Source organism: Gordionus sp. m RMFG-2023, chromosome 1 (genome assembly GCF_954871325.1).
Source record: "Gordionus sp. m RMFG-2023 chromosome 1, tfGorSpeb1-WG-v2, whole genome shotgun sequence".
Lineage (NCBI taxonomy): Eukaryota > Metazoa > Nematomorpha > Gordioida > Chordodea > Parachordodidae > Gordionus > Gordionus sp. m RMFG-2023.
Window position 1 is genome coordinate 78,829,150 of NC_088775.1, and position 15,507 is coordinate 78,844,656.

Genomic DNA, 15,507 nt, shown 5'->3' on the forward strand with positions numbered 1-15,507 from the left:
TATGATTATATAATATAGACTAAAGTAACCTTGCCAAAGGCCGGAAAAAGGAGGGCCGAAGACCCGCCCTAATGGGGGCCTGGGAGCGAAGCCCCCAATAATTTTTTAATTCCCCCCCCCCCTATGAAATACTGGCTACGCCTATGATTGCATTTATTCGATTACACACTTTAGATAACTTATTCTAGTGAAAATAATAAATACTGTTCATTATTAGATATGCTCAATCAAAAATATTAATTTAAAAGAATAATTTCAACAAACTTAATTACTTTTATTCATTACCATTATAAAAAATATGGAGTATGTATTAATCTGAAATAAAAATATAAATCCTTATAATAAAAATTATTTGATATTTAACATTTATTCATCGTTAATGGCAGCTGTGGTTCACTAGAGATTTGAACTGATGGACTGAGCGGAACAATCCCCTGGTTTTATTTAATCTAGTGCCACACAAAATGGTGGCAGTTATTTTCCCCCATATATTTTCAAGGGTCATTACATAACAGATATAAGCCAGTTTAATTAAAATATTGGTCTCTATTTAGGCGATATTTATCCTCACTTATATAATTGCTGTAAACTAAATACCATTAAATAAATATAATATACTCAATAATGTTTTATTGTTGATTCTATAAATAATAACAAAACAACATTCATTTTATGGAAGTTAGTAAATATTATATAAATTTCGGTACACCCAAATGAATTTTAATTACTTTCAATAGTAATAATTTTTAAAATATTATGACTAAATTTTAATTTTTTATGGTTTGAAGATATGATATAAAAATAAAAAGTCTCATTTTATTTGCATTATTGCAAACATCCTTTAAAGGGTTTAGATAAATGATGGCTGTAAAAGGCAAGTTTATAAACGTTTTGGACAAGAAAAAAGATTGAATAAAAAAAAATTTTCCAAAAATAATAATTATTTTACAAAATGAAAAAGTGGCGAGTACAAACATAAAATATGAAATCATAGGAATATTTTAAACTTTCCTTTAAAATTAACATACGCTTCGTTTTTTTCTCATTAACATAAAAATTTTCAAATAAATAAAAATGTATTAAAAAATACTTTAATCAAAATAAATTCTATATGCGAATTATACATAATATAAGAAGAAAAATTTATCTCGATATCACAACAATATAACTTCGAAGAAATTTATTAATCTGTTTTATTAATTACTACAAATATAGACCGCCCTCCCTTCTCCTTTGAAGGTATTAGATTTAATTAAAATTTTTATAACTTTTTCCTGAAAAGATTTACACAACATTATAATAAAAATATTATAAACTAAATAAAATTCAATTCTATCTAAGACTTTATAGGGATGAATCATTTAAACAGCTGATTTTAATTTAAAATGCATTTTTATGAGTTCCAACAAGTATAATCCCAAAATATCCTTGTGTAGGAAACGATCTACCTCTAATAACAACGTACTTTTATATATAATTTTAGATTTTACTATTTTGGTATTAATATGATGTATATAATTTAGCATAGTTGAATTTAAAATTACAATTGACTTTTTGCCATAATATGATAGATTATTTATACATAGTTTAATTTTAAATTACAATTAGATTTACATCTAGATACTTTTTCAACTTGATGGGTATTATATTAAAAAAAACAGTTCTTTAAAGTTTTCAAAAATCTTGAGCCCTATTCTGCAGCACTAATTATATTATTGATTTAGACATTTTATTTTAAATTTTTTATATTGATCAAAAAATTAATATATATTTATAATGAGTCTTTAGATTATTTTAATTTTATAAAAATATTATGTATAATGTAATACTTATATAAATGTACATATTTAGAATCGCTGTAATTGGGTGGAAACAACATTTAAACATAGAGAATGTAACAAATTTATTCCATCACTTTATCCATTGTCTGTTGATCCAGCCAACAGGTTATAATTTTTTTATTAAATCAATATTTAATGTTTCCTATGTTTCATAAAATTCATTAAAATTTGTTCCTAATTACATGAAATCATGATTGATTTAAATTTGTAAATATTTTTCCCTTTCATTGATTTTATAAAATACAGTGAAAATTAATTAAATTTTATTAGTTTCCTTACATATATTAAAAGACAATTTTATATTATAAATAAAACTCATTGATAAAATTATGGCATATAACAGTTTTAGATGACAATTATTATTAAATTTTCCAAATATTTTTGGTGCCATGTTAAAAAAAACTCTTTATTGAAATATTTTTTTAAGAAATTTATTTAAAATTTACATTACATGAGTTTTATACCCTTATATATTCATATGTTTATGGAGATTATGTTATTAGCTTAATTATTAATATAATGAAATACAATAGGATAGGCTAGATTCCAATCACATATTAGTATCAGGGTTTGAATATTTTTTAAAAGGTAGTGGTTCAATTACCTAACAATTTAAAATGAGATTCTAGTTCTTAGATGTGCTTCTGGTTTTAGTTTCAAATACAATATAAAAAAATTTTAAAGCCAAATAAATCCCTTAAAATGAATCACACCACATTTTCAACAATATACATTTAAATTAATGGCACTCAGAACTGGTTTCATTTACAATGAGTAGTGTTGTTAAGCGGCTCATTTAGAGCTGATTTTTAAAAACAACTAACTCAATATTAGCTAAAAAAAATATTGCATAAGCCTCGATTTTTAGAAAATATATGTCTAGACCCTTGTTCTTTCTATGAGCAAAATTTAAGGCTTGCATAATATTTTTTCTGGATGAAATATTAAGTTAGCCGTTTATAAAATCGGCTCAAAACGAGCCATTTAACAACACTATCAATGAGTTTTGATTCTTGCTCCTAGATTTTTTTTTCCAAAGGTTTCAATAATTCCCTCTCAAACTCTGATTATAGTATATTTAAGTTTTTTTCAAAACATTATTAATTATTTTCTTTCCAAGAGGTTGAATTAGAAAAAAAGAAGGAAAAAAAAGAAAAGGAAAGGAAAGGAAGAAGTAAGAGAAAAAAAGAAAAAAAAGAGAAGAGAATTAAGCCTAAAATTGGTCTCATACTTTGTCTCATTACATTTTCACGAATAAACACAAATATATTTTTATACCTGAACCAAGTACTTAAATTCAATTTTTTTTAACCCGGGCCACTTTGCGACAAAAAAAGAAACAATTATACTCATCATAGTCTAAAGAACCCTCCCCTCCCGCCGAATACGTCGAGTTGTAATAGTTTATTTAACCCTAGTTGCGCCAGACTTTATATTAAACCGAACTCACAAATCACCTCCTCCAGATAAAAATTTAAATAATTAATTTTATAAAATATGTATCTCGTAATTATAACCCTTCCGTAATAAACTTTTTCCTTCATTTTGATTTTGGTCCCAGGCAGAATAAATTTTATATTATACAATACTTTTCATTAATCAAGGATTGTAACCTTTTTTTTTAAATTTGTCAGGTTCGTTCAAGTTGATATTTTGAAAAGAGTTTAGTTCTGGCCTATTAAAACCGTGTTTGGAGTGGATTTAGGTGGGGTCGTTAAAAAATTTTAAAGTTAAAAATTAGTTTTGAAAAATAATATATAAGTATATAACAAAATAAAATGATAACATTAGTTATATTTATAATTCATCTAAAAGAGCCTTTTCAAGCGTATAATCAATATAACTTCTAATAAATTATTGTTCATTCTAGATCTATATATTGATAATATAAATTTTAATGAATAAAATGCTCTGTACACGCTGACCTATATGGCTGGAACTGCTAAGACACCTAGAAAGTTTAACAATTTCAGGCTGGGTTTTCTTCATTCCTTTCAATATTGAATTATATATCCTGGTCTTGGAATATTCTATCTTGATCTAAAATATTAAATAGGAGATTTTGAATAATTTATCTAGCCTAAGAAACACGGTAATAAAGTTCTAATGTTTCCTTCATCATTTTGTTAACCAGTAATCTTCCTGAATTTTTACATTCTTTCTATGATAACAACCTTTCTAGTTCATTAGGGATAGCATGTCAACATCAACACTAATTACATCATCTGTAATATTAACAACATCCTCGATTTTTCATTGTCGTCCATAAATTTATTAAATATTTTGCCAAAGGGTCTCTTCTTCTTATACTAAAATTTGATATCTAAGATCCAAATACTTGGCAGAAAAGTGTATTTCTAAAATAGTCACGTTCCTATATTTTTATGTTAATTGCTAATACATTGGCAAGAATAGTGTCTATAGTCTCAATCTCTAAGAGACATTTTGCCATGTGGCATAAATACTACTTAACGTTAATTGTTCACTCTGAAAAACCACCTTTATTGCTATTTTGAGTGGTTTCAGTATCTTTCTTACATTCATCAATTGTTAAATATTAGTTATTCCGAATTGGTAAATCCTGATAAAAATCTTTTAGCTTAATAAGCCGTTTTAGCATATCATAAGTAGAATGCTATTTATGACATTCCAGAATTGATTTTAACAAATTGTAACATTTTATAAGCTTTAAAACTTGTTAGTTTTTATTGATTAAGCTGGCCTTTAATATGAGAGGATACCTTTCCTTAAATGCATCTTCTATAAAAAGTGGATAGAATGAGCAACGAGCACATCGAATACCATAAATACTCAAATGGAGTCTTTCATTCTAAAATAATCCCAAAATATGGGGTCTCTAATATTGAAGGGCTTTGAAAATTGTGAAATCCAGTCTTTAAAGAGGTAAGAAAAGCATCATCATCATGAAAATTGTAAATCTTCATCCGTACCATAAATCTATTGGCATTCTTGGTCTAATAATTGAATAGTTTTAACCATATTTCTGCCATTATCAGAGATGATGATATAGATTTGCTCTGGAAGAATATAAGTTTTCAACATTTCCAATAAAATATTTTTCAAATATCTGATTATAGGAAATAAAATCTAATATAGAAGGAAATACAGGTAGGTGATTGATATGAAAAATTTTAAAATCCTTTAGGATTTTGAAACAAAATAGTAATTTTTAATTTAAATAAATTAATTCAAAACATTTTAATAGAACCCATTTTTATATTTTATAGGTTCGGGATCATGGCAAATAATTAAAGAGAGTTCAGTTTTGGGTTCACCAAAAAAGCTGGTTTAACCTTTTAAAACGCTGGTTTTAACCTTTTCCGCTTATTCGTGAATCAAAAGAGGAAAAAGAAAAAATTATATTAAAAAGTAAGTCACATGCTTACTTATAAGTTTTTGTCCTTTAAGTGGACGGGTAATCAATAAAAATAATTTATTCCCCCACCCTTTCTCTTTTTATAAAATATTTTTGTACCATGCCCTCTTGTGCTTATGGGATGACATTATTATTTATTCATTTGACCTTTATTTGCCACTTGAAAATGTTTTTCGTGTTGTATATAGTCTATTGAACTGAAAGATGATCTTTCGTTTTTCTATTCAATTTTCAAACTCGAGAGTTTCTTGGCTGTTGACAAAATCGCAAATTCACGAATATTTTTTAAAATATTCGAATAAATTCCCAAACGAATAAGTAAATATTCGGAAAACGAATTCACATATACGAACCAAATATATATTTAGCGATTTACTATAACGTATTTATATATCTAACGGAAAAATTTTAACGAATACCTTGAATCGAGTTACATTTAGTTTTATTAGCTATTTATTTTGGAACACTTAACGCAAAATTTAAATAAAAAGCTATATTTTAAAAAATAGCATATTAATGATTAACAAAAGAACCTATATTTATATTTTATTTTGTGATATTTTACTTGTAATTTTTTTTAATATAAATTACTTAATTTTTTTTTAAAAAAAATTCCAGTTTAAATTTTTAATATTGTAAATTATTTGCCAATATCAACTTTCTTATTTTTAAATTAGTAAATATTAATTTCCTGCCCTTCGGAATGATCCTATTTTTGGCAGTATTCTACAAACTGGTGGCCTGACCTTGAGGGCTTTAGCTTTTACCATTACATCGAATATAAGCACAAGACAAGTTATAAAAATCAGAATTACGAAATTCGCCTAAGGGATAGATGGCACACGGTTGATTATTATTTTTTTGAGGGCGGCAGATTCAAAAATGATTCCAATTTATTTTTGTTTAGATTTGATTTTTTTAAAAAAGATAATATTAATAAATTAATATTTTTTTTTGTGGCTTGTTTAATATTAGTTTATATTATTAATTAATATTGTTAAACGACTCGATTTAGCCAATCTCAAGTTAAGATTCTAGCACAAACAATATAACGCAAGCTTCGAGATTTTGTTAATTAATAGATATCCATACCTTTCTGTCTTCTATTAGCAAAATCTCCTGACTTGCTTAATATTTTTTTTGGCTAAAATATTGGGTAGACATTTTTAAAAATCGAGCCGTTTAAATAACACTATTAATTCAATTAGCATATGATCTTAAGGTAATTAAACAGAAGGATATTTATCTCCTACTTTATGAACGAGTTAAATTATTCCTTTTTCTTAACCCCTGAATTCATAATTGGCGCTAATTATGGCGGAGTGTACGAAATATATTATTTTTATTTTTCTCCGCGAATTTACACTAACTGTGAATGCAGAGTTAAGATGGGTGATTGCTCGAATGAAACTTACCATATCTTTTGACTAAAAATCGATATTTCGGAATCTATCCATGTTTACTTAAGAATTTTAATGGTTACGTATCACGTTGCCAGTTTCAGGGGAAGCTTTTCGAGATCGAAGCGAATCATAACACATTTACATTCTAAGAAGAAAAAAAAATATATTTAATGTTTATTGAATTATTTTATGTATAAATGGGGGTCACAAGATTTCACGAGATTATGTCTAATTATCATTCATTCATATCTTATTTCTCTCACACTTTTTAATATAATCTCATATTCAACGTTTAAATTATTAAGAACGTTGACTTTTGACATAAATATTTTAATATTGCAAGGGACTATAGTTTGGTTAAAAAAAAGGAATCTCCTCAACTTGGGGTCTTGAAGATATAGCTCAACTTTTAAGGGATCAATAATAAATTAACTCGCGTCGAATGCTTAGAGTTTATTCGGTGCATAGCTTGTAGATTAAGCTGAATTCATTGTGGGGGGGGGGGCGAAGTCTCGTTTGTTCTACTAAAAAAAATAATATCTATGGCCTTCACTTCAAATAAATCCTCAAGGAGAAAAACAAAAATTTTGTTTTTCGGCTTTTGTTCGCAAGACAGGGCATGTTTCAGAAGCTTTGTTCTTGAGTCGAGTTGGCGGCTTGTATCTTCTCCTCTATAAAATTATTAAACGATAACCTAATGATAGTAAATGATGAAAATATCAACGAAAAAATACGTTTAACGAGCGATAAATATCTTTTTAGAACTAATCATAATCGACAGCCAAAAATTGTGAAGTTTATTTTGATGACATAATATTATAATACATTTATTATTTTTATATAATAAAATTCCCTTTTTTCTAATTTATTTTCTGATGATATATTATTTTTATTATTTTAATTTGTATCAATATACCAGGTAATAATCCCTAATATCATATTTCACGAATTATTAAAAAGAAATTTTAAAATTATATTTTTTTATAAATAAATCGATATTCAATATAAAAAATCGAAACTTAACTACTTTATACTACCTCTCAAACACAATAACGAATAAAAAAATAAAATTATAAAACGATAAGTTACGGAGATAAACCCTTTAACTTGGCATATTTGGTTGAGTTATTTAGGCTGTGTCGTTAGTTGGTTTTATTTTTTCTTCTTAATAATAAATTTGAGCTTTCTATTCAGAAACGGATAGCTCAAGGAAATTGAATATTTATTAGTCTATAATCACATACTCTCAGATTTTACAGGTTATTAAATAAAAAATTATTTAATTTTATTTAAAAAAACGCCTTTACTTCCATGCTCTCAAACCTGTAATTAACCCTATCCATATTTATTTGACTGACCTTTATACCTACTCCTTACTTCAAATACTTACATTTAATTTAAATATATCTCATCCAATTAAAAAAATCTCCTTCCGTTGAACATTCCTTCAGTTGAGCTATTCTGTTTTAATTCTGTTTTTTGACCCATTTTCCCCGGCTCAGATGTTTGGAATAGCGATAGGACGAATACTGTTGTCAGGCTTAGATAAAGCAATTAATCGGGCTCCAAGTAGGATTTGATATGTTTTTATTGGAATGTCCTTGTTTAAGAAATTATTGTAAAAAGTTGCTAAGGCCTTGATGGGAAGGGTATAAGAGTGATTTAAGTTATTAGGTTTTAGAAATATGAATTTATGAAACCATATAGACCTTCGGCTGAATTTTTGTTGAATGAATTGATGGCAATGATTATTTATTGGCATGTTCATAATCTGATAGGTTGTTGGGTTGTACAGGTCCTGTGTAGAGGCTCGAGGGTGAAGTTCTTTCAAATCGTTATTGTTTTTTTATTAAAAGGGGCCCTATCATTGAAAAATGCTAATTTTATAGCCCCACTTTTGTCATCTTGGCATATTTTTTGGTAATTATGCTGTATTTGTGGGCAAGATAATCTATTTTTTTTTCAAATTATAGTTCATTAGAATTTAGTCAAAATTATCAATATTGAATGATTTGTTTTATCCTTTATGTTCTTGTCCTTACCAGGTATTTATGAGGGAAATAAATCTTCCCAACATTTAGAAATTTATATTATCACTAGCTGATAGCCCGTCAATTTTCTCCGTAAGGATAAATAATAAATTTTATCTTCATTTGACGATGGATAAATCATAATAATAGTCGAGAGGAATAGATTATCCGTATTCATCCTTCCAAGATTTCTATAAATTTTTAGAGAAAAGGCCAAATATATTATGAAAAATATGGAATAAAAAAAAGATGATTTGTGAGTTATGATATTTATCAATTCTTTTAAGAAATTTTCCACATCCAGATGCAATGGTTTTTGCTCTCTCACTTCGTATAAAATCTACATTCTTCTCAAAGAATCATTTAAATGCTTTTAAAATTTTCCTAAATACTCTTTTTAAAAAATACCTGCCATAATAGATTCGAATTAATCATGGGGGCAAACCTGATTATCTCACAAACACTGTAGTGGTATCCACCCCATTGCAATGGGCTATTTAGAAGATTATTAGCGAAAATAATTGCCATGGGTCAAAACCCAGGGTATTAACTTATTAAGTATACTTATCAATTAGGATTTGGTGTTAAGGAGAAGGCATAGCTTCACATGCCATTTGTATTCCAAAATCCTCCTCCTAACATGGCTATTATCAAAGTAGACTTTAAAAATGCTTTCAATAGCAAATTTTGGGAACATTTCATAAATTGTTTTTATCTCAAATTTCCTGTTTATTCAAAATTCCTAGAGACATACTGTAACATTAAAACTTCTTTATTCAGCCCACATGTCATGATTCTGACAAAAGGATCCAGCAGAGGAAAACGTCCTCGTTTATTTTACCTTGGTATTCATTTCATTATCTTAAATCTAAATTTGATTTGGATATAATTATTTGGCATCTTGATAATGGAACAATCTGTGATGCTCTTCCTAAAATAATTGGTTTTCAATTTCTTGAAGCCAATTTTAAAAGACTCATTCTTAATAAGTCCAAATCCGAAATCTGTTTCCATGATAACAATATACAAAACCCTCATCTGGCAAAATTAAATTTTTATTGAGTACATAATTAATAAAAATTAAAAAAAATAAGGAAATTAATATAATTAAAAAAAAGTATACAAAGTTAGATTAACAAAAAAAATGCATTGCTGGGATTCGAACCCAAAGCCATCAGATTCGTAAGCGACACTCTTGCCGATTAGGCATCAGACGCTTTTCAAAGTTGACGATTTTTTAAATATAATTATAAATTGTGACACTGTGACTATGACACGGCTTTTATATATATTATTATAGATAGATAGATATAAAAATATTAGTGGAAAAACGTATAAACCAGTAGGTGGTGGCAGGGGTTCGAACCGAACCGAACCGCAAAACCGGAATGAATCGTTATGATTTTCTGAACCGTAACCTTAACCGAACCGTTATGAAGAAAATATTAAAAGAGCAAACCGAACCGTTATAAATATTTTGAACCGGTTTAAACCGGTTCAAAACGGTTTTAAAAATAATTAATTTTAAATTATTAACCTAAATTTAAAATTTTAATCCTTGGGGGCATTTTTTAAATTGGTGATTTCTTTTCAAATTAAATATTTCCATATTATCAACATTATATATCAAATTAAATATTTTAATATTATCAACATTATATATCAAATAATACCAGGTTTGTTGTTTTTTCTTTAAATACTTAATTTATAAGAGATTAGACAATTTATCTGTTAATTAGATAAGATATCTTAAAATCAGACATAATTATTCTTGGCTAAATTAAATTTTTTATCTCATTATAAAAACTTGGATCATAGAATTTAAATGACAATAAATAAAATAGTCAGCAATATTTTAATGATATAATAATTTTTTATTTATAATCATTGTTTTTTTAAATTCAGAATTCTAATATTATAAATTATTTATTATTATAATATGTTAGTTAGCATTTACCATTATCATATATGCAAAATAAAAAAATATGATTAAAGAATGGCATTTGTAATGAATATTTTTCTAAATCTGTATTTTTAAATAATAAAAATCTTACTATAAATCGTTTAAATAAGTTAATTAACATTGCATTAAATTATTTTTATACTTTTATTTATTTATTAATGTGTTTTATATTTAAATAAACTTACAGTGAATTAAAAATAGGAATTACATTTTGATGTTAAACTAAATATAAATACTATAGTTTAACTTAAATTACCTATTCTGTCATATTATATTAACATCTAACAGAAATAAAGTACTGACCAATTTTTATAAAATATTGTTTTACAATAATTTCTTATTAATTGATATATTCAAAAAAAGTTTATCTTAGTTTATATAGAATATATCAGAGTGGGTAATTTGAATTAAACTATACTAGTTATATTTAGTTTAACATCAAAATGTAATTCCTATTTTTAAATGTAAGTCTATTTAATATAAAACACAAATAAATTAAAGTATAAAATAATTTAATGCAATGTTAGTTAACTTATTTAAACTGAAGATTTATAGTAAGATTTTTATTATTTAAAAATACAGATTTAGAAAAATATTCATTACAAATGCCATTCTTTAATTATATTTTTTTTTATTTTGCATATATGATAATGGTAAATGCTAACTAACATATTATTTTAATAATAAATATTAGAATTCTGAATTTAAAAAAAAATATGATTTTTCTAAATAAAAAATTATTATATCATTAAAATATTTATTGCTGACCATTTTATTTATTGTCATTTAAATTCTATAATCCAAGTTATTTAAAAAAATAAAAATGAAGGTAAAATTGTTTCTATTAAGCTTTTTTATTTATTCTATTTATATAATAAAAGATTTTCATCTATCATCATATAGCTTTTTAGTTATCTATTAAATGGTTCGGGAAAAGTCAAATCCTTTGCGTTCCTTTTTAAATTAGATATCATAAAAAATCAATCTATTTGTAAAATAGAAGATTGTGGTAAGATCTTAACTGGAGACCATGCTGCAAATCTTGAACGACATATAGAAAGATTCCACAATAGGGAATTCAAATTATTAAGAAAAAAGAAAGAAAATTTGACTATTAAAAAAATTCAAATAACGAAAACTGCAAACCAGTATAATACAATCCAAGATGCTTTTAAGTCCAACACTACTACAATACAAATCAATATAAATAAAGAAACTTTAATCCGCTCCTGCACCGAGCTAATAACAGTTCACGGTAGGCCAAATTGACGACAAAGCATTTCGAAATATTATAGATCCAATAATTATAGGATTGGGTGGAAATTTAACTATCAATTCGGAAAATATACGCAATAATATTAAAAAAATGGCGTTAGATTTTTCGGAAAATATAAAAAAGGAAGTGTATCAAAAACTTATTTCGTTAAAATTAGATATAGCAACTAGATATGATAGGTCCATATTGGGGATCAATATTTAATTTATAAATAACGGAAAAATAAAATTAAGGACTCTATGCATGAAAGTGATTAAAGAACGACACACATCAGAATATCTTAAAAAAACTATTCTAGATGTTTTAAAATAATATGAAATAAAAATTGAGCAGATTTACACAATAACCACCGATAATGCAGCAAATATGATTAAGTTAATTAAGATATTAATACTACACGATGAAGAAGATGATGACCTTAACGATTATTTAATTAATGATGATTTAAATAATAATGATATAGATAATGATGATTTAAATAATAATGATATAATTCATGATGAAAATAAAGAACCTTTTAATATTGAAAATATTAATCTTGCATCAAATGCCAGACCCATATTAATAGGTGTTAGATGTGCTTCACATACATTTCAATTAGCAAATAATGATTGCATTAAAAATTCAAATGAAATTGTCATTATAAATAAAGCAAGAAACATCTGCAAAAAAATAAGAAATCAGACAACAATGGCTATTCTCTCAAAATTAAATTTGAAAAAACCACTAATAGATTGTTGCACAAGATGGAACTCTATCTATTTAATGTTGGAGAGATTACTAGAGTTAAAAAGCTTTTGCCAAGAAATATCGCTCCAAAGCGATCAAAAATGTTTATCAGAGAATGAATGGGAAATAATTAGTGACATATTAAAAGCTTTATATCCAGCTTATGTTTTGACAAAATATTTACAAAGTGAACAATTGACAATGGGCGATTTTTATGCTGCGTGGATCAAATGTCTCATGCAAACGAGTAAAGTAGACACTCCATTTGCCAGACTTTTAGTTACTACGATGAAAGCATGAGAAATAAATTTTAAAAATGAAGTTTTTTGCTCTGCTATTTATCTCGACCCTAGATATAATGTATTTTTAACTTTTGAAGAAAGAGAGATCGCCAGAAAACATCTTTGTAAAAATTGGAACTTGACACAAAATCTAAATAATCAGAATATTGAAATTCTAAATACTATGCCTACGTGTTCGTATTCGAAGGATAATTTAGATGATGATTTTGAAGATTTATTAAAGTCGCATGAAAGTCTTAATAAGAATAATTCTCAGGGCATCGAAAATTATAATAAATGTATAGAAATAGAATATATAATTCGGTCATTTGATAATAAAGAGAGATTAGAAAAAGATACTAATCTTTTGAATTATTGGGAAAATGTAAAGAATAGTATGCCAGAACTTTATAAGTTAGCTATAACTGTGCTAGCAGTTCCAGCTACGCAGGTCTCCGTAGAAAGAGCATTTTCAAGCCTTAAGTTTATACTCTCTGCGCAGAGAACTAAATTATATCCTGAAATATTAGAAAATATTTTAGTTATCCGTTCGAATTCTCTTTTTAAACCTAAATAGTATAGTATACATATTATTTTATTGATTATTGTATTTACGCATGTTTGTTTTTATCTTATTTATTTATGAAATAAAAAAAACTAATTTGTCTAATTTATATTTCCTAAATTTAATAAAAATATCTATTAGATTATCATGGATAAATTAAATAAGAAATTATAAACTAAAAAGATTTTTCTCTAAAATTAATATATACATTGTTAATGATTAATTTTTTTTTAAAATTAAATTTATAAAAACCGGAACAAACCGAAAAGAACCGTTATAAATTATAAACCGAACCGAACCGATATGATTTTTTTTTAAAAACCGAAATGGAACAAAACCTTTATAAAATTTTAAACTAAAAACCGGAACGAACCGAACCGTTATACTAAACGGTTCGAAACCCTGGGTGGTGGTTATGATGATCAAAATTAACGATTTTTTAAATATATATATTATAAATTGTGAAAGTGTGATTGTCACAGTGTGATAAGGCTTTTATATATATTATAGATTTACTTTTTATAATTGGATAGTATGTTTCTGGATTGTTGGTTTAGGGATAGTAGAGATTACCGTTCGAAAATTTTTTATTTTTAGGATATCATTGCTAGAAATTTGATGTGGCCTAATCTAAATTTTTGAGGGTTTAGAGATACATAAATTTTATTTGGTTTATAGGAAGGAGAATACATTATCCCTTTGTTACCTTGCGGAGGTTAGGATTTGTCGTTTTATAAAATCAAATTATCCCCCCCCCCTCCCAATCTCCTGAGATCCCAATAAATTAACTACTTCATATCACCTCCCACCTTGTTAGAAAGTCTTGGAGTCGAGCTAACAGGCCCGACTAATTCAAAGACTTAGTCGTAAAAATCTGGGTTGATTTAATTCGAATAGTTAGATTTTTACATATAATTCCTCAAAATGCCTTACTAATCAACAACACATGGTGATATGAATCGCTTTAATTTTTTCTCTCCAGAAATTTTGCTAAATTCAAATTGAATCGATTTATTAAGCCGAATTTTAGAACATGACATTGCCAACCTTAAAATATATTAAAAATCATGTTTTCTTAATTTGTGAAAAATAAAAATAAAAAGATTTTTTTTAAAATTTGATAAATATAATCTCTTATCATCACATTTTTTTTTAAAAATGAACAAAAAAAAGCCCAAAGGAAAATAAAATTAATTAAAAATGGATAAAAAGAAAAATTAATTTGAATTTATATAAACGTTATATTTAATTCGATAATTTACTTTTCGACGGTTTTATCTAACTGTCCGGGGGTATCAAATATGCTAATAATTTTTTTTTACAATATATGAAATCAATCAAATATATTGAAGCCATTAAAATAACGCGAGTAGTTTGATGGGACACAAAAATTTTAAAACGGTTATATTTCACATTAAATTCTTAAATTATCGTATTTAAGTTAACCTTAAATATAAAATATTTATTTTATATTGAATAAATATTTTAGAGAGAATTTTTTTATAAGGATTGTTCAAAAATAAAAAAAATTTAGCTTTTTAAATTATTTATAATTCTATATTATAAAATATATTTAAGACATTCTGTATTTAGAGATTTTTCAAATTATTATATATATTTTTTAAATTTATAAGGATTCAAATTGTCATTTTTTGTTTCCATAAAATGTTTGTACATTAAAATCTTTTAATAAAAATACATGAAACATTGCAGAAACGTAATTTAACATGAAAGAGGCACTTGAAAAAAATCAGGTCAAAATTTCAACAGGCTATTTTATAGTAATAATTTAAAATCCCTGAGGTGTTGCTATGCCGCAATATACGACTTAAGGGATAAAAAAATTTAATAATATATTTTAAAACTATTTTTTCTAAAATAAATAAATAAATAATTTAGTATATATTCTGTTAAATATAAATATTCTGAAAAAATGTTGAACCCATTAATTCACCCATCACTAAAATGAATAAATTATAACGTTTCAATAAGATTGGGATCCATGCCATATTACTAAATTAA

At 25.8% G+C, this 15,507-nt stretch overlaps 1 protein-coding gene across 3 annotated transcripts in view; it reads left to right on the forward strand.

The window, feature by feature from the left end:
• Positions 1-1,375: 1,375 nt before the first annotated feature.
• Positions 1,376-15,507, forward strand: part of LOC135931817 (transient receptor potential cation channel subfamily M member 3-like) — a 37,214-nt gene continuing 23,082 nt past the window's right edge. For all 3 annotated transcript variants that reach the window (XM_065469123.1, XM_065469124.1, XM_065469125.1), the window contains exons 1-2: positions 1,376-1,461; positions 1,852-1,946. In XM_065469123.1, coding sequence (XP_065325195.1) covers positions 1,396-1,461; positions 1,852-1,946 — 161 coding nt within the window. In that variant the 5' untranslated portion in view covers positions 1,376-1,395. The remainder of the gene's footprint in view (positions 1,462-1,851; positions 1,947-15,507) is intronic.